The 27,500-nt window shown below is 46.3% G+C and overlaps 1 protein-coding gene across 1 annotated transcript in view; it reads right to left on the reverse strand.

Annotated features, from left to right (window-relative positions):
* Positions 1 to 27,500, reverse strand: part of ripor2 (RHO family interacting cell polarization regulator 2) — a 103,236-nt gene that overhangs the window by 27,713 nt on the left and 48,023 nt on the right. The window contains exons 2-6 of the mRNA XM_056298529.1: positions 23,678 to 23,798; positions 14,449 to 14,604; positions 13,732 to 13,810; positions 12,680 to 12,703; positions 12,183 to 12,236 (exon numbers count right to left, since the gene is read on the reverse strand). Of these exons, the coding sequence (XP_056154504.1) occupies positions 12,183 to 12,236; positions 12,680 to 12,703; positions 13,732 to 13,810; positions 14,449 to 14,604; positions 23,678 to 23,798 (434 nt within the window). The remainder of the gene's footprint in view (positions 1 to 12,182; positions 12,237 to 12,679; positions 12,704 to 13,731; positions 13,811 to 14,448; positions 14,605 to 23,677; positions 23,799 to 27,500) is intronic.

Here is a 27,500-nt window from a genome sequence, read left to right on the forward strand (position 1 = left end):
ATGCTTGACTATAGATGTTGCATAATAATGTGAAAACAGACTACCAGGCCACAATACACCACAATAAATCTACACAAAAAAACATGCACATGTCAAATGATTAATTTGTGTTGTAGTCTAGCTGGCATCTTGGTTTTATCGGTTTAACACCATTGCCTCATTAACTCCTGGCTCTTTTGGATGGGGTCTGCATGTCCAACCGCTTCCTCCCAGAGTCAAAAGACAGGCATGTTGAGTTAATTGGAGACTAAATTGCCCATAAGCAAGAATGCTGTGTGTGTGTGTGTGTGTGTGGGGGGGGGACAAGTGATTTTCTACCAGCATTCTGAAACTAGCCAATAGTATACCGAGCTCCTCGTTCCTCTCTAAATTTCCATTCATAATTGGCTGTCAATCAAATCAAACTCCCTCCCCCTTTATAAAATCCCATCTGACTGTCCCGTTTCATTTAGACACAGGTCAAATCGAAGAAGCACCGTTTGACCTAATTGACACTATAGGGTATCGTAAATTGGCATCATTTAAGTTTTCATCGAAAATGAAAATCATACAAACACAATGTACAGGCGACCAGAGCCCACACAGAAAGACAACAGAGCATCAACGTGTGCTATCTCCGCGTCCGTGGTGGATGTCTCCTTAGTTTTCTGACAAGCAATTGAAGAATTTCATCGCTATTTAATTAACTGAAGTGATTAATAATCAAGTGAAGGAGTTCAAGTATCTCGGGGTCTTGTTCATGAGCGAGGGGAGGATGGAGCAGGAGATTGACGGGTGGATCGGTGCAGCATCAGCAGTAATGCGGACATTGTACCGGACCGTTGTGGTGAAGAAGGAACTGAGCCAGGAGGCAAAGCTCTCAATTTATCTGTCAGTCTTCGTTCCAACCCTCATCTATGGTCATCAGCTTTGGGTAGTGACCGAAAAGGTGAGATTGCGGATACAAGCAGCTGAAATTAGTTTCCTCCGTAGGGTGTCTGGGCTCAGCCTTAGAGATAGGGTGAGGAGCTCGGACATCCAGAGGGAGCTTGCAGTAGAGCCGCTGCTCCTTCGCGTCGAAAGGAGCCAGTTGAGGTGGTTCAGGCATCTGATTAGGATGCCTCCTGGGTACCTTCCTTTGGAGGTTTACTAGGCACGGCCAACGGGGAGGAGACCCTGGGGTAGATCCAGAACTCGCTGAAGGGACTACATGTCCAATCTGGCCTGGGAACGCCTTGGGATCCCCCAGGAGGAGCTGGAGGGCATTGCTGGGGAGAGGGATGTCTGGAGTGCCCCACTTAGCTTGCTGCCACCACGACCCGACCCCGGAGAAGTGGCTGATGACGAATGAATGACTGAATGATCAGCTGCAGCCCCTTTGATAGATCCATCCTCTCTGGGAATTTCTGTAGTTAACCTCTCTTGTAAGCCACCATCGCCAAGCCAAAGAATTTCTTTCAGGGTTTCGAGGAAGTTTGATTCTGGCTTGACACATGGAAGGAAATCAAAACTCTCATATTCATGGAAAACACACCGATTACTACTGAAGACATACAAACTATTTTACTACGCTAATTATTAAACACAAACAGTCCTCCATCCCACCCAAACCAACCCGGTCCCTTTCTCCTCTCTTAACCTGGGTGACCAGATGGCCCGAAAAACTCAGGACAGTCTCGAATCCCGTATCCTATCCTGTCTGTCACAAAAATTAGACTACACCTGAGTTTTGATTAGTTACAGCCTAATAAAATATTAAATACGGACCTTTGTGAAGCATTATTTTGGTGTTGCCCACAGACAGGCACCGTCATGTCCGTAGCCTACATGAATTATGGCTGTTGTAGTTTTTTTTAGCCATGTACAGTAGTGCAGGCAGCGTCGCGCAGAGACGCGACACTGATAAAAAAATGAATAAAACAATGAATTTCATGTAACAGATGATTTACACAGTTACACGCAGTACAGTTATGTGTTTCTCCTAATGACAGACATTTGACTTTATATTCATGAACAAAAATAATGAGTTGAGTTCTGACTTTCATCTGTTTTACTGTTACTGTTCGTTGACACTGAATATCTTTATGCTCATGCTCAATAATCCAGTTCAGAAAATCACAGAGGTGAATCAGTTCATCTGCACATGTTAATGCAGACAGAAACGTTTCATCACTCATCTAAGTGATTTCTTCAGTCTCAACTGACAGCAGGTATCCCCACCCTTACAAACAATACAGTTAATTACATAACGACCGAAACCAACGTCCAGTTTCATATGCAAATTAGCATGACCATTAACTAGAGTTACAATGGCCATTGTACCCACCCCCAACTCCCCCGTCCTGACTTTCACCCATTCTCATCTGGTCACCATACTGTTAACAAATAACCCGTCAGGCAGTCAATCTGTCTGTGTGTCTGTCTGTCTGTCAGGCAGTGAGCCAGTGAATGTGATGGTGGCTTTAATAAAGCCCATCTGAAACCACAGCTCTCAAGTCTGACTGGTATCAGGCTGGCAAACAATCAAGCATAATAATCAGTTTAAAAAACCTGTTTACAGGAAAAAGAAAGGAACACGTGCGACGGAGCGAAAGAGTTGTTTTTACAGTTTGTCAACAGACCAAGATGAAGGGAAACGTCACCCAAAAACGACCGAAATTTGAAAAGGACTAAATTGACTAGGCTAAGAAACGGTACATCATATCACTCAAATGTAAGTGAGCAAACCGACCAGTTAATAATGTTGCCTTCCATTACTAACATGACTAATCAGGGCTCACAACTAAACAGGACCAAAAATAAATAAATAAACAACCAGCTAGAAATACTAGAATCACCACAATTTTTGTCAAGTGATCACTAATCATATCATTATCAGCTAATTAGACTAATTTATGTGCTTGATTACAATAGCCTTCTGCTGCTCTAAAGGAGGCGAGCAGGCTTCTTTTTGAAAGTCATCCAAGCCCCCCAAGGGAGGGGGAGGGGGAGGGGGGAGCAGCCATCAGCATACTGCTGTGCCAGGGGCAGATGCCTCCCCAGACCCACAAAACATGAACACACACACACACACACACACACACACACACACACACACACACACACACACACACACACACACACACACACACACACACACAGCTTGACACACGCTGCCTGTGGAGGTTTTCTTGTCATTGTGTGTTGATCCTGTCCATCTTTTGTCCTCTTTGGGTATTTTTTTCTCATGAAGAATGTGCTCAGGTGTCTCTTACAGTGCCCCCTGTCACATGTCATGAAAAAGAAAAGGTCCTCTCTAAGAGTACCACCATCCTTGTGGGTGATGGAGAGACCTTTGTTTCATATACAAACATAAAAAAACAAAACACATTTACAGTGTCAGTATTGGAGTCTCTCAGGCCGGCTTTGACTTTATGAAGGATTTTGTTCCCAACAGAGACATCCATCATTTGACACGTATGACGTCTCAACTAAAGTAATTGCCAGCACAGAGGCACGAATCATCATTTGAAACAGCACAATTTCAAAGTGAAATGGATTTTTTTTTTTTGGGTTGGTGAATTATGTTGAAGTATAAAAATAACGACACAAGGGAACAAAATCTATCTTGCTAAAATTAACTTTGGAAAAAGTCATCTCCTTTAACTTGAGATTCAGGTTTTCTGAATCTTAACAGAAAGCATAAAACTTCAGCATACCTCCTCAAAAGGAGGCCTTGCAGAGCATCAGAGCCTCTATTATACAGGTAAGATGTTGCCCCCCCCTTTTTCTCCCCAGTTGTACTTGGCCAATTACCCCACTCTTCCGGGCCATCCCGGTCACTGCTCCACCCCTCCCCTGCTGATCCGGGGAGGGCTGCAGACTACCACATGCCTCCTCTGATACATGTGGAGTCACCAGCCGCTTCTTTTCATCTGACAGTGAAGAGTTTCGCCAGGGGGATGTAGCACATTGGAGGATCATGCTATTCTCCCCAGTTCCCCCTCCCCCCTGAACAGGTGCACCCACCGACCAGAGGAGGCGCTAGTGCAGCGACCAGGACACACCCACATCCGGCTTCCCACCCACAGACACAACCAATTGTGTGTGTAGGGACGCCCGACCAAGCCGGTGGTAACACGGGGATTCGAACCGGCGATCCCTGTGTTGGTAGGCAACGGAACAGACCGCTACGCCACCCGAACACCCATGAAAGTCACCTCCTTTAACTTGAGATTTGGATTTTCTGAATCTTAACAGACAGCACTAAACGTCAGCATACTTCCTCAAAAGGACGCCTCGCAGAGGTTTTATATCTCAACACGTCTCCTAAATCATGTCCTCTTTTGGACCGTCAAGCCAAGTCTTAAGGTCTGTTCTGTGCCGTGCACCCTGGATATGGCGCGGCCCGGAGCAAAGCGGCAGGAGATTATTAACCCCGCGCAAAGACAATATAGTGTTTAAACTCGCTCGTGGTTAAATTCCTATTCCAGCTCTTTGTATGTGTGAAACCGCAGGAAGTGAAAGACCAACAGACAGTCTTCTCGCTTGCGTCACCGTTTCATTACATCTGACTTCACCGCGGGATCCCTCAGCGGGGCCGCATCAGATATGAATGTGATGGTTTAGCCAGGTGCCGCTGGAGGTCTTAAAGGATTGCTCCTGTATCTGCTGTCTAGCTGGCCACAAAGCCGCGGCTTCTGGATATGAGAGGAGACTTTTTAGGATAAGACGGGAATCCTCTTAAAATACGGCCATTATCCTGGATTGTAGCGCTTTACACACCAACGTACGGGGACTACACACAGACACACACTATCTTATGGGTGCACATGTGCACGCACACACACACGCACGCACGCACACACACACACACACACACACACACGCACACACGCACGCACGCACACGCACACACACACACAAGGCAAAGTGATTATAAGGAGATTAAAACAGGCAGGGCACATCAAACAGAATCACACACACACACAAGCTCCTCTCTGGGGACGAGAGAGAGAAGGAGAGAGGGAGAGAGAGAGAGAGTGTGTGTGTGTGTTTTGTGATGGCAAGATTAGCATCTGAGGGAAGGAGAGGGGGGTAAAAAATCCCCCATATTCAAAATAACCACATGCCAAATATTCATTCAAATATTCAAAATCTCTTCTTGGCCTTAATTTGGTGCAGTAAACACACTCTTCAGGGAACAGTCGGCGCCTGGTCAATGCTTTCCTCACCTTCCCTCCATGTCTATGTGGCTCATCTCATTAATGATGCCATGCCTGCAAACACACACACACACACACACACACACACACACACACACACACAATGCAGGACAGCATCACAAGGCCTGAACGGTGCCACCTGCTCCCTCTTGTTCGTGCCAATTACACCTTGGACATCTGCAGGCAACCATCAGCACCAACAGCAACAAAAGAGTGGGCTGATCTGCGTCACACTGACACACACACACACACACACACACACACACACACACACACACACACACACACACACACACACACAGAGCACACGCTGAGTAACATCTTGCCGATAGATGATTGTTAAGTTGTCCCTCACGGCAAGTCGCTTCATCTGCAGCTGTTCTGCATAAAAACAGACACACCTACACCCCAGCCAAAATAATGACACACAGACGGAGGAGCACACACACATTATGCAACCACACACACACAAACACTCTTTTGGCAGTCAACTACTGAGAATAAGTTGTCATCACGTTGTTCTCACCTAATAAAAGTGTGCTACAGTTTTAACTGCCCTGCTGGTCTGTGGGTCCAGGTGGGTCTGTGGATCCAGGTGGGATGGGGTCATTCTTGTTATAGGATGTTGTGAGAATTTCAGGATTGAAAAAAAAAATACTGTTGTGTACGTTTCACCTCCAACCCACCCACCCGAGTTTGAAACATATGAGGAATGAGTCTTAAAATGCATGTAGCTGGTGGCCAGTGTGTACACACACACACACACACACACACGGCCTTGTTTGTATCCCTCAACTCAGACAGCATCTCGTGTCTGAACCGAGTCTTTCTGGCATAACGACAATAAAGAGGTGACGACAGCATCCACCTCTTCTGTCTCCACTAACACCTTCCACTTAAAGCCACCTGCCCCCAACAACACACACACTTCCTGCCTTGCCCTGCCCTACTTCCTATACACACACTGATGGGAGTCTTATAAGCTGGAGGCTGTGTCATAACCCCGAAGAGACACACACACACTGTCAGCACACGTGTCCGACAACTGCTTATACAGTTTCACACCATCACTCGTGTGTGTCTGCCAGTAAACTGGAGACTGCGGTGGGGAAAACAAACTATTGTGTCGTTTAAAGTCAAATTGAACTGTGTCCGCAACACATTAACAACTAGAATGTGACGCCAGCACAATGCTTTATTAGTGCGCTGCCTTCTTGTGTTGTGCAGTTTTATTGTACTTATCTCCACTCTTTACGGGGCTAACGCTGGCAGACAGAGAGAGAGAGAGAGAGAGAGAGGGAGAGAGAGAGTGCGTAAGAGAGAGGGAGTGTGAGTGAGTGAGTGAATGAGAGAAAGTGTGTGAGTGAATGTGAGTGAGACTGAGTGAGAGGGTGAGTGAGTGAGAGTGGGTGAGTGAGTGAGACTTGAGTGAGAGTGAGTGAGACCGTGAGTGTGCGTGAGAGAGAGCGAGTGAGAGAGCGAGTGAGCGTGAGTGAGTGAGAGAGAGAGCAAGCAAGCAAAATTTTATTTACATAGCACTTTTAAAAACAGAGAGAGAGAGTGTGTGTGTGTGTGTGTGTGTGTGTGTGTGTGTGTGTGTGTGTGTGTGTGTGTGTATGTGCGCGTGCCACAGTTCTTTAATTTCCTGACACCAGTGCTTTTCTGGTCCAGTGATTCTCTTAGCTGAAAACTTGACAATGACTGATGTCAGTTGATCACTATCGGCTGATGGAGGAGTGTGAAGAACAAACCTGGTTGTTTATGTTTGTGTGTGAGTGTGTGTGTGCGTGTGTGTGTGTGTGTCTATGCATGTAGGTCTTTGAAACATAGTGGGCAGCTGGTTCGACTTTGTTCGCCTCATACACCCAGAAGGCGTATTCCTCCATCTTGTCGAATTTAACAGCACTTAACACCCCAGATAAACTCAGAGCCATACAGCTCACTGAGCTGACACTCACCACAGTCCTACTGAACCAAATACACACCACAGTCCTGTTGAACCAAATACACACCACAGTCCTGTTGAACCAAATACACACCACAGTCCTACTGAACCAAATACACACCACAGTCCTGTTGAACCAAATACACATCACAGTCCTATTGAACCAAATACACATCACAGTCCTACTGAACCGATACACATCACAGTCCTATTGAACCGAATACACATCACAGTCCTACTGAACCGATACACATCACAGTCCTATTGAACCAAATACACATCACAGTCCTACTGAACCAAATACACACCACAGTCCTATTGAACCAAATACACACCACAGTCCTATTGAACCAAATACACACCACAGTCCTATTGAACCAAATACACATCACAGTCCTACTGAACCGATACACATCACAGTCCTATTGAACCAAATACACATCACAGTCCTACTGAACCAAATACACACCACAGTCCTACTGAACCAAATACACATCACAGTCCTACTGAACCAAATACACACCACAGTCCTATTGAACCAAATACACACCACAGTCCTATTGAACCAAATACACACCACAGTCCTACTGAACCAAATACACACCACAGTCCTACTGAACCGATACACATCACAGTCCTATTGAACCAAATACACATCACAGTCCTACTGAACCAAATACACACCACAGTCCTACTGAACCGATACACATCACAGTCCTACTGAACCGATACACATCACAGTCCTACTGAACCGATACACATCACAGTCCTATTGAACCAAATACACACCACAGTCCTATTGAACCAAATCCACACCACAGTCCTATTGAACCAAATACACATCACAGTCCTACTGAACCGATACACATCACAGTCCTACTGAACCGATACACATCACAGTCCTACTGAACCGAATACACATCACAGTCCTACTGAACCGATACACATCACAGTCCTACTGAACCGATACACATCACAGTCCTACTGAACCGATACACATCACAGTCCTACTGAACCGAATACACATCACAGTCCTACTGAACCGAATACACATCACAGTCCTACTGAACCAAAGCGTTACACAACTGGATTTCAGTCTGGAGCTGAAACAAAATAAAGGCGGCCTCCAGCAGCTTTAGACTGTCAAACGTGTGTCAGGAAGAGTAGTAAAGTTTACTACGCACCGCTTCTGGATCTGAAGCAGACTAATAATACCACCCGTACACAAAAAGGGAGGGAAAAAAACAGCAACGCTTGAAGAGGTGGTGTACAACGCTTAATTTATCATGGTTTCAGGCTGCGTGTCCTATTTTGATGATGTTTAAACTGTCTGGCAAGTTAAATTAAGCAAACCACAGGTAGTCCAAATATTTACAACAAAGTCTCCATCTATTTTTGCCGAGACCTCGCAGAACAGAAGGATCTTTTCTCTGAATCAGAGGATGTTGCATGGTGACATGGAAGATGTGAGGCTGTGTGAATGTGTGTGTGTGTGTGTGACTGGAAAATTGTGTGTGTGTTTATTCACACCTTACAAGACAGAACAGGTACGAGTGCCTTGCTTTTTTCTTCGCAATCAAAGTCCAAGTGGAGTAAAGTCAATTTCTCTCTCTCTACCTCTCTCTCTCCCTCCCTCTCTCTCGCTCTCTCTCTCCTCTTACGTGTTGCAGACAACACAACCTCGTTCCACTTTCTCTTCATCACAGACCTTGGTCCTCTCTTGCTCCTCCTGCACTTCCCTCTCTACCTCTCTCTCGCTCTCTCTCCTTTTCTCTCTCTCCGTCTCATCTTCAAGGGCCCATCAATCGCTCCTCACCACCCTAACTACCTTGACCTACATTCCCTGCTGCTTTCAACGTCATGAAACGCACACCTTCCTCCTCGCAGCCAGCTAGCCGGTGAGTTTGTGCGTCCGATAACTGCAGTCGTGTCTCAGGTGTGCACATGTACTCGTGTTAGCATGCGAACACACGTGTGTATGTGTGCGTTGTCAATATCCTAAGTGTACGTACATGTGTATGTGTGTGTGTACACACACGCGCGCTCCATATTTGTGCGAAGGGTTAACGTCACCCAGGAAATGGCTCCTCGGAGCTCTTCGGGACTTCAAAGGCTCCTCTGCCAAGTAACCATGGTTACCTTTGGAGGGGCACCGTTGTTTGGGTGTGTGTGTTCTGGTTGCCTGCTGTCACGTCTGATTTGACGCACAGCAAGCGAGGCCAATAAGGTGACTAAGCAGGAGGCTGGGGGGTCTGTTTGAGGAGGTGGAAGAAAATTCCCCCGACCTTGTAATTTTGGTCGGCGATAACAGATTTGTGTAGTTTGGAGTCCCATCGCCCCGGCTCCTTCTCTACGGGAATACTGAATGGGTGTTTTAAGTGTCTCAAGTAACATCTGCAGCCAACACAAAGCTCACAAGAGCTGGATGTTTTGTTAGGTGGAGTCAAATCGACCACTAAAATCTACATCTTGTGTATGTTCTATGGAGCCACAAATGGCGAACTGTCATGTATAAGCACTGTTCACAGATCAGCGTAATAGCAGCGGCATGGTGGCGCGGTGGTTAGCGCTGTTGCCTCATAGCGAGAGGGTCCTGGGTTCGGACCCCACGGTTGTCCAACCTTGGGGGTCATCCCAGGACATCCTCTGTGTGGAGTTTTGCATGTTCTCCCCGTGTCTGCAGTAGGTTTTCTCCGGGTGGTCCGGTTTTCCCCACCATCAAAAAGACGTGTGTTAGGGTTAATACTCCTGTCTGTGCCCTTGACCGAGGCATGGCGAGCAGCTGCCCACTGCTCCTTGCTACACAGCCAGGATGGGTTAAATGTAGAGCGTAATTTCCCTATGGAGAGCAATAAAGTATATCCACAAAAAAAAACTCCAGAAGGTCTGACCATACCCATAAAGGCATGCTACCAAGATCCGGATCCTAGACATCTCTTGGTTAGACTATTGTAATGCACTTGCTGGTTTTCAACATGCATAGCGCACAAGTTTTGCCTCTCTTGGTTGCTGCCCACATGAAGTTTAAAACCTTTCTACTGGGTTTCTGGGCAATTTCAAGGAACAGCACCAACTTGGTTGCAAACTCATATTCAGAGGTGTAAAAACCAGGTCCAGAAAGTAAAAGTCCAAACCATGTATTTGCTCCACTCATGCACTACACCAGCAGATTCTAGTCAACACCACTCCTCAACTAGGTAGGGAAAACTAGTTAATGAAATCAGCTGGTTTAGTGACATGGTTGGAGCAAATACACGGTTTGGACATTTACTTTCTGGACCTGGTTTTTACAACTCTGCTCATATTAACATGTTGTACACTTCTATTTACCCTTTTGTCAACCTCTGGGAGGTTCCTGTTGATGCCCACTTCACACAAGCTAACCTCTAGGTCCAGACTTTTCCTCTGACCTGGCCCCAAAATGGAGGAATATACCCCCGTTTTCCACCAGAGCGACAGTACTGACTCACTTACTTCATTCAAAAACCATCCTCCAGGCCTACCTCGATCCACGCATGGTCTCCAAGCATGACTGTTACACAGCTTTGTCGCATTGCCCAGCATAGATGTAATCTGAATCTCCTATTACCCTGTCACCGTTGCTGATCTACCTATTGCTCAATTACATTAACTGCACTTGACATACACTGGTAGTTAGGATATGATTACTATTCAATGCTGTGAGATACAGTTAGGTTGCCATACAAATACGTCTGCACACTGCCAACTCTCTTGTAAGTCACTTTGGGTAAACGCATCTGCAAAATGAGAGAGACGTAACTTAAATAAAATGTAAATGAAGTGCTTTTCCACCACTACAGTGGTGTATTAGAAAACCACTAATCACATTAGAAATGCATTACAAAAGCAGGACTAGTATCCTAAACCTGGCAACCAAAGTATTTCCCGGGGTCAATTCGGAGCATAAGCTGCTGCTGCTGCCAGCAGACCCGGCGAGGAAAGGCCAGCGATTCAGAGGGAAAAGAGAAAAGGGAGATTATGCCCGACAACCTAAACACAGCCTGTATCTACAGCAAAAGGCCCGACGCAAGATACGAGCCGGTGGTCTGGGAAAACTGGCTGCGACGCTGCCGGGAGTGACAGTGACAGTAAATGAGGTTGAGAGACTCGAGCGGTTTTCCATTGCTTCAGCACGGACGCACACAGAATAAAGACTAGAGAGAGACGCAAACTTTAGTTATGCAACGCCCAGACAATCTTCATGATGAGGAGGGGAAAAAAAAACCCACGCAGGCTTCATCAGTCAGTTCTGCGGTTTCCATCAAAGCAGTTTTTGCAGAATTCGATGTTTCAAACGGGGAAAGGGGGCCCAATGGAAACACCCAATTTTGGAAATAAATCCCAAACATTGCAAAAAAAGTTTATAAGCTTGCTTGTGGTGGTTTTTACTTCTTCTTTTTTCTTCCCCAAATTGTACTTGGCCAATTACCCCACTCTTCCGAGCCGTCCCGGTCGCTGCTCCACCCCCTCTGCCGATCCGGGGAGGGCTGCAGACTACCACATGCCACCCCTGATACATGTGGAGTCGCCAGCCAGCCGCCTCTTTTCCCCCCGACAGTGAGGAGTTTCACCAGAGGGACGTAGCACGTGGGACACATACCCACAACCAGCTTCCCACCCGCAGACATGGCCAGTCGTGTTTGCAGGGACACCCAACTAAGTCGGCAGGCAACGGATTAGACCATCACGCCACCCGGAGGCCGGTGGTTTTTACTTTGTCAAAAAAGAGTCAATGTGCTTAATGGCTTTTGGAAACATCCTGAATTTTAAAAAACTAAATGCAAATCTTTGAATTGAAACCCGTGATCACCAGTTTCTTCATCTCAACTGGTCAATGTTTGTCGTAGGTGTTGAAGTATGGACATGTCACGTAGGACACGTAAAACTTCATTCACAGTTTTACTCGCCTAAACAGATCTGATTAGCATTTCATCTTTGAGCGACTTTAAAAAAGTTCGCTTAAAATTCACCTGAGGACTGAACGGAAACAGGCCTACTAATGAAGGGGTCTGTGCTGTCAGCTAAGAGCTTACCTTGCTCATGTGAAACTCCAGGCGTCTCATGTAGCGCTCGATGGTCTTAATTTGCTGCAGACGAAGAAGAAAGTTACATTTGGTCAGTATGGACGGATGCAGACTGCTAGCTTGTGTCTGCACATCTCAGACCATCAAATGCACCCCATGTTATCCACACAGCATAGTGCCGAGTTATTCATAAATATATTCTGATTCTCATAATATGGAAACATCTTTACTCCCCCCTTAGTTCACTCCTTCCTTATTTCTGTCTTTCTCATCCCACGATTTGTCCATCCTTCACAAACCTCTCTCCATTTCTGTCCTTTTCCTTTGTCCCTGCATCGTCTCCCTCTTCTCTGTTATTTTAATTTTTCACCCTCTCCTCCCCCTCCTCTTTCGCCGGTCACCTCTCTCTCTCTCTCTCTCTCTCTCTCTCTGCTTCTAATCCCTTACTCTCTCTACCTTGAAAGGACCCCGTCTCCACCATCAACCACACCTTGGTGTCAACTCACCTTGTCAAGGTCGTACAGGACTCCCTGGAGACAGAGAGAGAGAATTTGAATTTACAACAGCTCTTTATTTAACAAGAAAACAAACTAACAATGAACAATGACATCATCAGACATAGTCACTCCTTTATATTAACATGCACAAAAAGAGTTTCAACTTCCATCATAGAACCAAGATCGATTCAGAGACAGAGACAGACAGACAGAGAAACAGGCAGAGAGACACAGACAGACAGCGAGAGAGAGACAGAGACAGACAGAGAGACAGACAGACAGACAGACAGCGACAGAGAGACAGACAGAGGGAGAGAGACAGACAGAGAGAGAGAATAAAACATAATAGAGATGGACAGAGAGGATTAAAAAGAAGAGAGAGAGTGAGACAGGCAGACAGACATACACAAAGAGAGAGAAAAAGAATATAAAGTAAAAGAGAGACAGACAGGCAGACAGACAGAGTACGGTTAGTCATTTTAAGTAATGCCAAGCAGATTAAAGCAGTCTGCTATTGTAAAAAAAGAATCCAATAAAAAGAGCATTTCCACAGCAGCCGAACTGAGTGTGTGTGTGTGTGTGTGTGTGTGTGTGTGTGTGTGTGTGTGTGTGTGTGAGCGCACATGAATTTATGAATGAAAATGTGCTTGGCGTCTGGGTAACATTTGCTCCCATAATGAGATGCAGCCTGACAGAAGAGTGAAGCCAAAGCACAACATTTAATAATCTGCATGACAATAGAAGCGCCGCACAACGTGGAAAGCTCGCTCGCTAAACAAAAACAGCAGTTCTTATTCTCGCTGCCGTCGTGCACGCGTGGCTCCAGGATGACAGGGATGAGAATGGCGGGGCTGCCCGTCATTTGGATTACATCACTACACGCTGCTACGCTTGTGTCACGCACCCAGTTATTTTCCTTGACCCCTACACGTTAAGTCTCGGCTCATTGGCTGAGGCTGTCTATACATTCTCCCCCCAATGGTTTTCGAAGTTGAGCTGATGAAGGAACCCCTAGATGTATTCAAGAAGGGCATGTGTATGCCGCTGGAGTCATTTCTCACCAAACGGGAGTTCCTCTTCATGTCCTTCATCAGCGAGGTGAGTTTGTCCAGCTCTGTTTGGTGTACCTCCAGATACTCACTGAGGATGATGAAGATGAGAGAGAGAGAGACAGAAATTAAAATGAAAGAAGCTTTTAATGCACATTTCACCACCAAACTCATCCATTATTTGTGTGCTGGTCCACGTGCATGACTCTTATGAAATTCGTGCAGAATTTCGTACGTTCTTTGACTCAATTTCAATTACTTAAGAGAAGCAAGACCTGTGAGTTAATGCAAAAACACCCAAACCAAACTTTTTTGAAAGGTAAATCTGTACATACTCGGAGAAAGACTTGTGTCCTCAGTGTAATGCTTTGTCCCAACAAGAACATTTCAAAAGCAATATGAACATATAGTCTGTATAGATACTGTAACCTATCTATACTGTACATGTAGGTTAGATGCTCTCTTATTAAAACTGGATTTCAATGCAGTCGCAATGTACGCGACTGTTAGATAAGAGTCTATGAGGTGTTTTATGATAAGCTTACAGTAGGAAGAGAAATGCTGTAGTTGTACATATTAACTAATATTGCAGTTATAATACCATGGAGACACTACAGTTGCTACTACAGATGAAATACTACAGCGGTTACTGTCCGACATGAGGTGGGACTATGAATATATGTGTAAACTATGCATTAAAAATCATATGGGGGTGAGCAGACGACTCACTCGAGGCCCTGTTTGAGGGCATTGTAGACCTCCTCCAGTCTTTTGGGCTGCGGCTCTCTGGTGCCGCTGCTCCCCTTGTGTCCCGACAAGTGGGGCTTCTTGGGCTTGGCCTGCGGCTTTCTCTGGACCGCCGAGTTCCCCATGAACGAGTTACACCTACACACACATGCACACACACACACACACACACACACACACACACACACACACACACACACACGTGCACATGTGAACACAAAGCGAGTGAAATGCTAATGAACAGGCACGCTATATTTAGCAGTGGTAGTTTATAGTTGTTCATGGCGTGTCAGCCAGGACCACATCCTGACAGACAACGTCTTTTTCTTTTCTACACTCCTTACAATAGAACAGAGACGGGCCTTTTTATTTTTATCTGTTTTTTTTTTCCGCTGTGGGCTGAACATTTTCGAAACTTTCAGCAAAGCAAATGCCAAACTTCGAAACGTGCTCCAAAGTCTCGGAGTCGCAGCCGGAGGCAGGAGGACACGTTTCTCCCCAACAACTGCCGAAGGCTGCAAACTGAAGAGGGCAGGGAAAGAAAAAAAAGGAGAGAGAGGACGCAGGTGGATACTGACACACAAACACAGAGGACGGCTTTGCATGTGAATTCGACAATATTTGAGAGACTCGTGTGAGCCTCCTGTCCTATTCTGCACTGTCCTCAGCATCCCCTTGAGCTGCTCCCTGCCAGAACTCATCACATTCGTCTGATGAGGAGGGCCAGTTGAGTATATTTACACTGAGGGGACTCAAATGGACTTGTTTCCATTATGCAAGAGGCAGGCACACACACACACACACACACACACACACTAGGTGTTGTGCACAGACTACTCAAGCAGTTACACCAATTCTGGAGTTCCTACATTAACACCGAGTATTTGTTAATGGCGTGATGCTAGCTCTCATGCACACCCAGTTTCCAGTTAGAGCCCTTGGTAAACAAGAGGAAGGATGTCATCATCATCATCATCATCATCATCATCAGTTCCGTAACGTATGGAGGTCGTAGGAGCACAGCTGATGCCTCAGCAAGTCTCTTCCGCCGTTCCCTATCCATCGCAGCTCTCCCCGCCTCCACTACGCTCATCTGCAGCCATTCTCCGACGTGGTTTACCCAGGTTTTACTCGGTCTCCCTCTCTTCCTAGTCCCTCCTACCAGGCCTTGCAGGATGTCCTTGGCAAGTGTCCTTTCCGTTCAGGAAATGTGCCCAAACCAGTTTCATTTCCTTTTTTAAAATTTTTTTTTAACCATTGTCAGTAAACTATCATGGTGACCAACAGCGTCTCCTAAACTGCGTTCAGCACTTCAGTGTTGGTGACGTGGGCCCTGTGTGGGATCTGCAGCATTCTTCTAGATGGTCTCAGTTCAAAGCTTGTATTTTTTTCCCCCATAGCTTTTGTTAGGGTCCAGGGTTCTGCACCATATAGAAGAGTTGCTATTAGGATGGTGCGGAGTAGTTGCATTTTTGACTTCATTGCAAGGTTATCTTTCCAGGTTGTGTTGAGCTTGGTCACTGCACTTGCTGCGATGGCGATTCTACTCCTAATTACTTTTTCCCCATCTTCCGTCTTCGTTATTCACAGATCCGAGATATTTGAAAGACGAAGGAAGGATGGCGACAGCAGAAAACCAGTTGTTTGTTTGAACGTGTGCATTTGCTTTATTGTTGTATTTCACTGGGCAAATTGTCTTTCCCGACTGTCGCCGTGATGAAATAAACATGAAACAATTGAGGGTTGTGGACGGATTTCTCAAGGACGGCTCTGACATGGAGTCTGTCATATAACAGACTAGGCTACTGTGCTAACACAACTAAAAATATTACTGTTGTTGAAAAATAGATGCAAGCAAATATGAATAATTTAATTTTTAAATCAGTTAGGCTTACTAACGATGAACGGGTTTCACTGCATTTAAAAAAAAAACACACACACAGCCACTATATCTAAACACAATAAGAACACTTACAAAAACGGAAGAAAAAAACCCACTTTGTTGTGAACTTCCTGTGTTGGGCTGCTGTATAATGTTGGTAACACTAACGTTAAAATATCGTCGGTATCATCCACACTTCACCGTTGTGTAAGGTGTGACCTGGGTGACCTTCATTCATATCATTCCTTTATGCTTTGCTCGTCGTGCCGAGACCAACCCCATCATCGTTGCATAGACTTAATTGATGCAAGACACCTCCTGCACCCCCCCCCCCCACACTACTCGAGAACTCGGGTTTTTCAGGAAAAGAGTACTTGAGTTGCAAAATTATGTACTTGTGGAACTCCTAACACACACATGCACAAGAACAATATACAATCAGCACAAACACTTCACGCACAACACACAGAGTAAACAGTCGCCGAGCCCATTCATCACCGCACAAATCAAGTATATTCACAAATGGACATGATGCGTACACACACATAAAACACACACATAATAAAGGTACATGCAGACCAACACGCTGTGCAATGACATCGATGTCTGTGCAGCATTGTCCCATTTATCAATCCATGACCTGACCTCTGGTTTGAATGAACGTTTCCTTCAACTTACCAATATTTTGCTCTATAATAAAAAATAACAATACAGAAAATATATAATCTAGTAGTTTAATACACAGTTAGGTCCATAAGTATTTGGACAGTGACACAATATTCGTAATTTTGCCCCTGTACACCACTACAGTGGATTTGAAATGAAGTAACCAATATGTGATTGAAGTGTGGACTTTCAGCTTTAATTTAAGGGATTGGACAAAAATACTGCATTAACGGTTCAGGAATTACAGCCAGTTTTATACATGGTCACCCCATTTTCAGAGGCTCAAACGTAATTGGACACTTGACTAACAAGTGGTTTCATGGGCAAGTAAGACCTTTTCCATCATTAGTCCATGACAAATTAGGCAGATAAAAAGTCTGGAGTTCATTCCAAGTATTTTCATTTACACTTGGTAGCTGTTCATGGGAACTCTCAACATGAAGTCCATAGAGGTGTCAATACAAGTGATGGAGGCCAGCCTTTTCATTAGGCTGAAAAAGCAGAGGGAAACTATCAGATGGATAGTAAACAATTCAGGAGTGGCCAAATCAACATTTTGGGTACATTCTTAAAAAGAAAGCATGCACTGGCAAGCTCAGCAACACCAAAAGGCTTGGAAGACCACGGAGCACATCTACAGTGGATGATCGCAGAATTCTTTCCCTAGTGAAGACAAACACATTCACAACATCTAGTGAAGTCAGAAACACTCTTGAGGGGTAGGGGCATCATTGTCCAAGTCTACAATCAAGAGACGCCAGCATGAAAATAAATACAGGGGGTTTACGACAAGGTGAAAACCACTGGTGTCACTTAAGAACAGGAAGGCCAGATTAGACTGTGTTTAAAAACATCTAAAAAGCTACCCAGTTCTGGAACAAGGTTCTTTGGACAGATGAAGCAATGATTAACTTGTACCAGAAGGGTGGGAAGAGGAGAAGTGTGGAGAACAAAAGGAACAGCTCATGATTCTCAGCATACCATATCATCTGCCAAACATGGTGGAGGTAGTGTTATGAAATGGGCATGTATGGTTGCCAGTGGAACTTGGTCATTGGTGTTTATTGATGATGTGACTACTGACAGAAGTAGCAGGATGGATTGTGATGTTTATAAGGATATACCATTTGCTCAGATTTAGCCAAATGTCACAAAACTGAGAGGACGGCGCTTCACACTGCAGATGGATGACACAAAACAAGCTGAGAACGCAACCCAAGAGTCTCTCAAGGCAGAAGAGTGGAATATTCATCAGTGACCAAGTCAGTCACCTGACCTCAACCCAAGTGAGCATGCTTTTCACTTACTGAAGATCAAACTCATGGCCCAAAGACCCACAAACAACCAGCAACTGAAGGCAGCTGCCGTTAAGTCTTGGCAGAGCATTTCAAAGGAGGAAACTCAGAACTTGAAGATGTCGATGGGTTCCAGACTTCAGACAGTCATTGACTGCAAAGGATTTCCCTCCAAACATTAAATATAATTGTTATAATCATAGTTATGTTTGTTTGTCCCATTACTTTTGAGCCTCTGAAAATGGGGTGACCCTGTATATCCATGGCTGTAATTCCTGAGCAGTTAATGCCATATTTTTATCCAACCCCTTAAATTAAAGCTGAAAGACTACTAATCAATCCCATCTCGAATACTTCATGTCAAATCCACTGTGGTGGTGTACAGCAGCAAAATTACAAATATTGTGTAACTGTCCAAATACTTATGGACCTAACTGGATAATCTACTAGTTTAATATATAATCTACTAGTTTAATATATAATTTACTAGTTTAATATATAATCTACTAGTTTAATATATAATCTACTAGTTTAGCCAATGTCCTTCCAGCACTGCACTGTGTCTGAATTACATTAGGTTGCTGCATTAGTCTTTTTCTGTAGTGAGCCTTACAAACACAAAATGCTCACGGCAATAGGTGACATTCAGAAGCGCTATGCTCCTCTCCAGTCCACAGTTACTGCAGGCGGCTGACTTGATACTGTGATTTGGAAACCCAACAAACATGCATAACAAGGTTGGTTTATCAGCTGTGTTAAACACAATTGTCCGTGTCTGCAGGTGGGAAGCCGGATGTGGGGATGTGCCCCGGTCGCCGCACTAGCTCCTCCTCTGGTTGGTCGGGGCGCCTGTTCAGGGGGGAGGGGGAACTGGGGGGAATACCGTGATCCTCCCACGTGCTACGTCCTCCTGGTGAAACTCCTCACTGTCAGGTGAAAAGAAGCGGCTGGCGACTCCACAAGTATCGGAGGAGGCATGTGGTAGTCTGCAGCCCTCCCCGGATCGGCAGAGGGGGTGGAGCAGTGACCGGGATGGCTTGGAAGAGTGGGCCAAGTACAATTGGGGAAAAAAGCGGGAGGGGGAAAGACATCAAGTGGTCATGTGGCCATGTGTGTGGTACACTGTGGACCAACATACACCCACATAAACACCCACTCCTTTAGCAACAACAACGATGACACACAGATCATTCGTCAGCATCATTTTGTTCAAAAGAGAGAGAGAGGTGCCTTTCTCTCCTCTCGGCAAAGCATCCTGCCCTCGTGTTACCCCCGTTGCAGGTCGCGCTAATCTCTTGCGTCTCACGCGCATCCTCATACTCAGCTTTTCAAACCCCTCACGGTTTTAGCTGACAAATGACATTTCCCCTGCGTCAAATGAAAAGATCCTGGAGTCATTTCAGGGACACGGCGCCAGGCTGTTCCAGCAGTCGGCAAGCAACAACATGCTACGCCTCGCGAAAACACGCTACGCCTCGTGACATGCCAGGGAGCGCAGTACAACTCCAGCTAATGCTGCCACAAATGTAGGACAGCACAGCGCCAAATAGGAACGCCACACAGCCTGGGGTGTCACGCCAACTGAGGCTGACCTACTGTAACGCCGCAGGGTCCGCAGACGGGTGTGAGCTCTCTCACACACACACACAACACACACACACACACACACACACACACACACACACACACACACACACACACACACACACATTTACATTCATGCATGTAAATCTGCTTACTTCTCTGCACATTTTTCTCAGAGTTTCACAAATGCATACACACAACTTGCCATATGATGCATAAATTCACATGAGTACTCAAATGGGAAGTGTTTGCTCACTCACCACTCACTCTCAGACCCAGCCGCAAACAAACACACAATGCATGCGCGTGCACACACAAACACACAATTTCATGGATTTACATTCATGCATGAAAATCTGCACAGTTCCCTCTGCACACTTTTCCCAGAGCTTCTTTAATGCATACACATATCAACTTGTCATATGATGCATAAATGCACATGAGTACTCAAATGGGAAATGTGTGCTCACTCACCACTCACTCTCAGACCCACACACACACACACACACACACACACACACACACACACATTTGGCCTTAGAAGTAGTCTCCCTATAGCTTCCCAACTCGCTCATTATCAGAACAGTAACTTCTCAGTCGCTGTCAGTTGCCTACACGCTCAAGTCCTTCCAACCAATTACCCCATTCATAATCTGCACAGAGAGAAAATGGGGGTGGGCTGGGCTGGGCTGGGGGGATAACTTTAAATGGGTTTGCTCAGCGAGACCAAGGCTCCTCAAGAGATCCCGAAAACAGTGATCTAACATAGCGAGTCAATTTCCTGGGACTGAATCGGGAGAAAAATTCGTCTTCTCAAGACCAAGAGGAGTGAGCCTTCGGGGCCCGGTTAAGACAAAAGGGTAAGACACATCAGCAAAAAAAAAAACCTCTCGACTCTGACAACTTTTAGACATCGCCAACTTTGTCTGACAAACTTTCAGCTGTGACATAACCCACTCGAAGCTCACGCGTTGCGGGAGTATGTTGGTGCTGTTGCTGTGCAACTGACAGGAAATGACATTAACCCCTCAAGGAACCAAATCCTTTGCTGAGATGCTGAGACCACAGTCAGCCCAACCTAACTTTAGGCTACGGTGATAGGAGCCTGAGGGTTGATAATACATCTAACATGGTGTCATCTCTTGGTAATGTAATCTCATCATCCTGGTCGACACAGGCAGGTGGGATTTGGCCGGTATGACAAGCGGGTGTTTACAGAAGGGAGACCTCCAATGAACGGCCGAACTACCACTCTGCATCCCGTCTGCCCCAGTCAGCCCCACCCTCCTGGAGATTTAAGCTAGTTTTTGTGTAGATCTTGTTCATAATTGCCCTTATATCATTAGTTTTGGCTCCGACTAATCTGCATGGCTGTCATCTCTCCTCCCTCCTCCCTGTGTGTGAAGGCTGTGTCAGTCTAACTCCTGTGTGAATGTCGAGTCTGTTCTCTCTGCAGGTCCCATCGGCTCAACTGCATCTGGGCGGTTGTCTGACGTTGTCTTGGATGGTCGCAGAGTCACTAAATATTCCCTTAAACCCCTCCTTAAAATCTTTATGAGTTTACGATGCACTTTTTTTTTTTTTAATCTTTCCCACTTTTTCTCCCCAGCCGTACTTCGCCAATTACCCCACTCTTCCGAGCCCTCCCGGTCGCTGCTCCACCCCCTCCGCTGATCCGGGGAGGGCTGCAGACTACCATATGCCTCCTCTGATACATGTGGAGTCAGTCACCAGCCATTTCTTTTGACCCGACGGTGAGGAATTTCACCAGGGGGATCATAAATCAGATTTCCATGCCGGATCGGTCGATGCCCGGGTTACCAACAACCGCCACCGGTACTGTTGGCCAGTAGGGTGCCGGTGGAAACTATGCTACTGTTGGGCAAAAGGAAAAGGAGAGGGGGAAGGCAAGTCCAGAGGCAGCGGGGGAGGAGGAAGGGTAGGAGCATGGCGGTGAGAGTCAGAACTTTGAATGTTGGCACTATGACTGGTAAAGGGGGAGAGCTGGCTGATATGACGGAGAGAAGGAAGGTAGATATACCGTCGCAGGTTCGAACTCTTCTACCATGGTGCGAATGGGAGGAGAAATGGGGTAGGAGTAATTCTACATTACCTCGCTCTGTGTAATCTATCATGTTACATTATCATTCTGTTATTTTTGTGCATTTTTTTGCATTTGACACCTACTGCACATCTGTCTGTGCTGGAAGAAGGATCCCTCCCCTGCTGCTCTTCCCGATAAGGTTTTACTTGTGGAGTCTCTCCTCATTCAGGTTTAGGGTCTAAGGATAGAGAGTGGCGTACGTCGTATGTTGTTGTATATTGCACTGATTGTAAAGCTCTTCAGCTATATCTTGTGATTTTGGGCTATACAAATAAGCTTGACTTACCAGAAGCACCTTTACTAGTTAGTCCCATTTCTTTCTTTTTTTTTTTGCATCATGCACATCTTCCGTATCGCCCCATGAGATACCCTTCTTATCTACGTGAGTATTCAAGTTTTTTTTTATTAAATGGCAAAGGCTGAAAGTTGCTTTATTTGATACACTATTCAACGTACAACAGGTAAGAGAAGGTTTGTCTGTGTGATGAACGGAAGTGATATTAGGGGGAAAACGTGGGGTCCATAATCATTGCCAAAGCCTTTAAATGGGTCAAGTTCTTGTCATATCAACGCTGGCGATGACTAAATCTGGAAATATTCAAATGGTGTCTGGCTATTTGGAGGAAATAAAGGCTTGAAAAATTTGGTTTTTTTTATTCCCCCCCCCCACCCCTTTTCTCCCCAATTGTACCCGGCCAATTACCCCACTCTTCCGAGCCGTCCCAGTCGCTGCTCCGCACCCCTCTGCTGATCCGGGGAGGATTGCAGACTACCACATGCCTCCTCCGATACATGTGGAGTCGCCGGCTGCTTCTTTTCACCTGACAGTGAGGAGTTTCTCCAGGGGGACGTAGCCCATGGGAGGATCACGCTACCCCGAACAGGCACCCCGACTGACCAGAGGAGGCGCTAGTGCAGCGGCCAGGACACATACCCACATCCGACTTCCCATCCGCAGACACGACCAATTCTGTAGGGACGCCCGACCAAGCCGGATGTAACGCGGGGATTCGAACCGGCGATCCCTGTGTTGGTAGGTAACAGAATAGACCGCTACACAACCCGGATGCCCAGGAGTTTTGTCAGAATTAAACTTCAAAACTAAAAGTTAAAGGGGTGTCCAGGTAGCAGAGCGGTCTATTCTGTTACCTACCAACACAGGGATCGCCGGGTCGAATCCCCACGTTACCTCCGGCTTGGTCGGGCGTCCCTACAGAATTGGTCGTGTCTGCGGGTGGGAAGTTGGATGTGGGTATGTGTCCTGGTCGCTGCACTAGCGCCTCCTCTGGTCGTTTGGGGCACCCCCGGATCGGCAGAGAGGGGGGTGGAGCAGCGAACGGGACAGCTCAAAAAGAGCAGGGTAATTGGCCAGATACAAATTGGGGAGGAAAAGGGGGGAAACTGAAAAAAAAAAAAAACTAAACTAAACTAAAAGTTACAAAAAGTGAGCATGTGTAGGCGACATTTCTCTTTCCAAACCAGACATCAGAGTAATTATAATCAGATGATCAGAGTTCGTCTTCTTCTCCAACCACCTTTTCACACACCAGGAGTCTGACATGGCGAGTGACTCACAGGGACACTTTAAAAATTTTCTTTTAAAAAAACGAAATTTTTTAAATGAGTCTACATAAGCTGACCCTCGATGAGTATGTATGGCTAAACAGGGGTTCTCCTTACCGTGAGCGTCTCTCTTGTAGCGTGCTGAATCCGGCAAACGACTGACTCCGGATGATGCCATTGGGCCCTCCCGGAGAATGGATGCCCGCTGCCATGATCTCCGGGACGCGGGATGACACCCCTGCGGAGGACAGCCAAACAAGAGGACAGCGTTACAAACACAGGCCATGAAAGCCTCTTTCACACCACATTCGGCGAGCGACACCACCGCCGTCAGACAGGGCAGGACCCGGAGGGGGCGCTCACCCCAGCCACCGCAAAACACAACCACCTCGGTGAACTGAGTCCGAGTCGGTCGCTCGAGAGCATCTGCAAGAGAGGGTGAGTGTGTAAGGTGTTGACTCAGCGGGGCTTGAAGGTTGGTGCCGTGTTAAGCCGGCGATGGTTTGTCGAGCAGCATTCACAACCTGTGCCAACATGTCTGGAGTCCTCCGGCGGTCCTGTCGCCGCTCAGCTGAACAAACATACCTCAACTGTTACTGTTTTCGTCTGTGGTTTTCCTCCCTGCCGTCAGGTGTCATGATGCCCCCCCCCCCCCCGCCGCTGTGTGCTTTTCAACATGTTCTCCCCCTGAACTCGGCGATATGTGAGGTTTATCCCGGACGAGCCCACCGAGGGGAACAACACCGGCAAATTGGCGGAGTTTGCTCTTCAGTTTGTCAGGTTACACTCAGTGTGTGTAAAAAACAAAAACAACAACAAAACAAAAAAAGACAACAAATCGTACCCGTCTTGAATTTCAAGAATGCCTATCTATCGGCACCGTTCTTGGCTCGAGTCGTCTAATCAACACACTCCAGTTACACTGTCGCCTACGTGCAAAGAAGAGATGTCTAAATTTAGCCAAGCTTGCGTGTCAGAATTTCATCCTTTTCATCCTTTTTGGAGACGTCGGAAGCAACGCGACTCGTCAGCGAGAAAGCCAAAAATAGATGCTCGAAGGAGTGAAACGGCTGAATGTAGCTGAGGGGATAATGATGTGGGAGGCATTTAAGGGCCCCGCAGGGAAGGACCCAACGAGGCAGCTCGCCCACAGCTTCAGCACCTCAGACGGAGACTCTGTGGAGTTCAGGCTACGAGGCCAAGAGCGTTTGGCACTGCATTTGAACTCACGCGCTCATCCTAAAGTCAATTTCATCAATATTAAAGATGAACTTGGAAAGAAAAGAAACATGTAAATCGGCCTATTTCGCACAACTCTCTGTTATATTCCCCTTAGTTCTGCTCTCGGGGAAACGCTGATGCTAATACTTATACGACACTGGTTCTTTATTTGTCCACGTAGGATTTCCTTATTTTATCCCCCCCCACACACACACACATACACACACACCACACCACACCACACACACACACGTGGGCAGAGTAAATGCTATCAGACACGGGATTCGAACCCAGGTCCTTTCAATAAAAACCGTCCCCCATGCACCACCACCATGTTACAGGAACAGATTCTTCAACCCACTTTGTGGTTTGACACAGAGTGAGTGCAAATATGGTTACTGAATTTTTACGCTTTTTTTTTTTTATCATTTAGCAAACACTTTTCTCCACTCACAAAGACACAGGCAACACGGCCGAGCCACGGGTGACACAGGGGCTCGAACCGTGCACCTTGGCATCGTCATGCTCGCGTATTGATCCGCCGGCGCCACCCGAGTGCCGGACACAAGCCAAGTACAAATGACTAAAAACAGACCCCCCACCCCCCACCCCGGATGCTGTGAATCCTGGTGTCACAGCAGCAAACACTGCAGGGAGGGAGAACGGTCATGGTAGCCTTTATCGCTTCAGCTGAGCAAAACGAAAAAAAGAAAGAAAAGAAAAGAAAAGAAAAAGGTGTGATAAACAAAATGCCTGGATGAGAGAGAGAGAGAGAGAGAGAGAGACCACTACATTCTGCCCTTTGTTTTACCCATTTACCTTTCACACACACACACACACACACACACACACACACACACACATAAAATAAACAGTCCCACCGTTTTACCAGTTCAACGTCTTTGCCGACTAAGAAAGAAAAAGAGACGAGCTGAGAATACTTGCCTTTGTCTGTCCGCGTTTATGGTGGACCTCTATTTGTCAAGTCTGACTTCTCCATTGATCCATTCATCTTTTTTGTCTCGAGAGGGGACAGGCTTTTTGCTCTGGTTGGGGGGTGGACCGTGAACCATGTCAACAAACTAATTGGAGCACATACACCCTCCTAGAAACACACACACACACACACACACACACACACACACACACACACACACACCTCCCTGCAGACACCCAGGGGAGTCTGCAATGCTACAAAAGGATTGAACCAGCAATCTGACACCCTCTCCTCTGGTCCCAGAACTGGAGGGCAGAGACAGTGATACCCCCTGATAGATAGAGAGGGGGGCAAGAGAGAGAGAGAGAGAGAGAGAGACCAGCACAAAGACGGTGCATGGGGCCCGAGGAAAGACTAGAGCCTTGTTTTGCTGTGGGGGGACAATGGACAAGGGAGGCTGACACCGTTCAGGCTATTTATAGAGGCTCCCTTTAACACCGTGTACACTGGAGCTGATGGTCTGAGCCAATGAATGATCACAAACAATGATGGTTTGAACCGGTTCGGTTTGGGCCAGGCTGCTCTGATCTGGATTCAAATAGATGGAACCGGCGGTAATGACTGATCAGGTGTATTCTGGTGTGGTGGCGTTTTGGTCTTGTTTTTGTGAAACTGACAGTCATAAGCTGTGATCCATCCATCCATTATCCAAGCTGCTTATCCAAATCAAGGTCGCGGGGATGCCGGAGCCTATCCCAGCAGTCGTAGGCTTCAGCATCCCCGGGACCGAAATTTTTGAAAAATGCCATAAAATTAACACCCCAACATGCATAAAACCAAAGTAATCAGAGCCATAGCTAACGGCGCCGCTGTGGTTCTGTGCGGCCCTGTTAGAACGCTGCACCTGCCACCTAGTGGTCATAGATGGAAACTACACTGTGGAGTTTTGCTGTCACGCCTCTTTGTGCGTAATTGTACAAGTCGATGTGGTGATTTTGAGAATCAGGAACACTTTGTCATTTCGTTTCCCCCGGCCCACAGCAGTGTAACACAAAGACAAAAACACATATCCAAAAACTACTAGAACTTAAAAAAAAAAAAAGAAAAGAAAAAACGCAGACTTGGACAAAGACACTGCATGGACGGTACTGGGTGAGGCCGCTGCAAACGTGAATATGAGCCGCCATCTTCTCACACCGGAAGTGGATGAGGCCGCTGCAAATGTGAATTCGCGCCACCATCTTCTCACACCGGAAGTGGAAATCAACACATTCTTTTGAAAGATAGTGTTGCAATACTCAAATGGTGCAACACTTGATGAAATCCAAAGGGTTTTTTAGTTCTGTAGTGACTACTGCACTATAAAACCCTTTGGATTTCATCACAGAGATTTGAATTTTATGCTAACCCTATCTGCTGGAAGGAAAAAGACCTCTACCCCAGAAAGACAGCAGATAGCCTATGTTGCTCGATGTCGTACAGCGAAGGATTATCTGGCCTTGATGTTCGATGGCACTCTTCTGTTGTGTCATGTACCTCTGTCTGACATGCCCTCGACGCGACCTCCTGAAAGCAGAGGGAATGCTGGGTGCCAGATGATGGGACATTATGTTTTCAAGTGCTCTTTGAAATGAGGAGAACAGCATGGATGTATAAAAAGGGGACTAAATGGTTTTTAGACCCCTCCAACCTCTAAACAGTTGCCAGCCGGCTTCTTTAACCCTTCTGGTCTCCAATGACTGCACCTCAACTAGAGCTGGTCCTTACGGAAAACATCATTAT

Source organism: Lampris incognitus, chromosome 18, assembly GCF_029633865.1.
Source record: "Lampris incognitus isolate fLamInc1 chromosome 18, fLamInc1.hap2, whole genome shotgun sequence".
Classification (NCBI taxonomy): domain Eukaryota; kingdom Metazoa; phylum Chordata; class Actinopteri; order Lampriformes; family Lampridae; genus Lampris; species Lampris incognitus.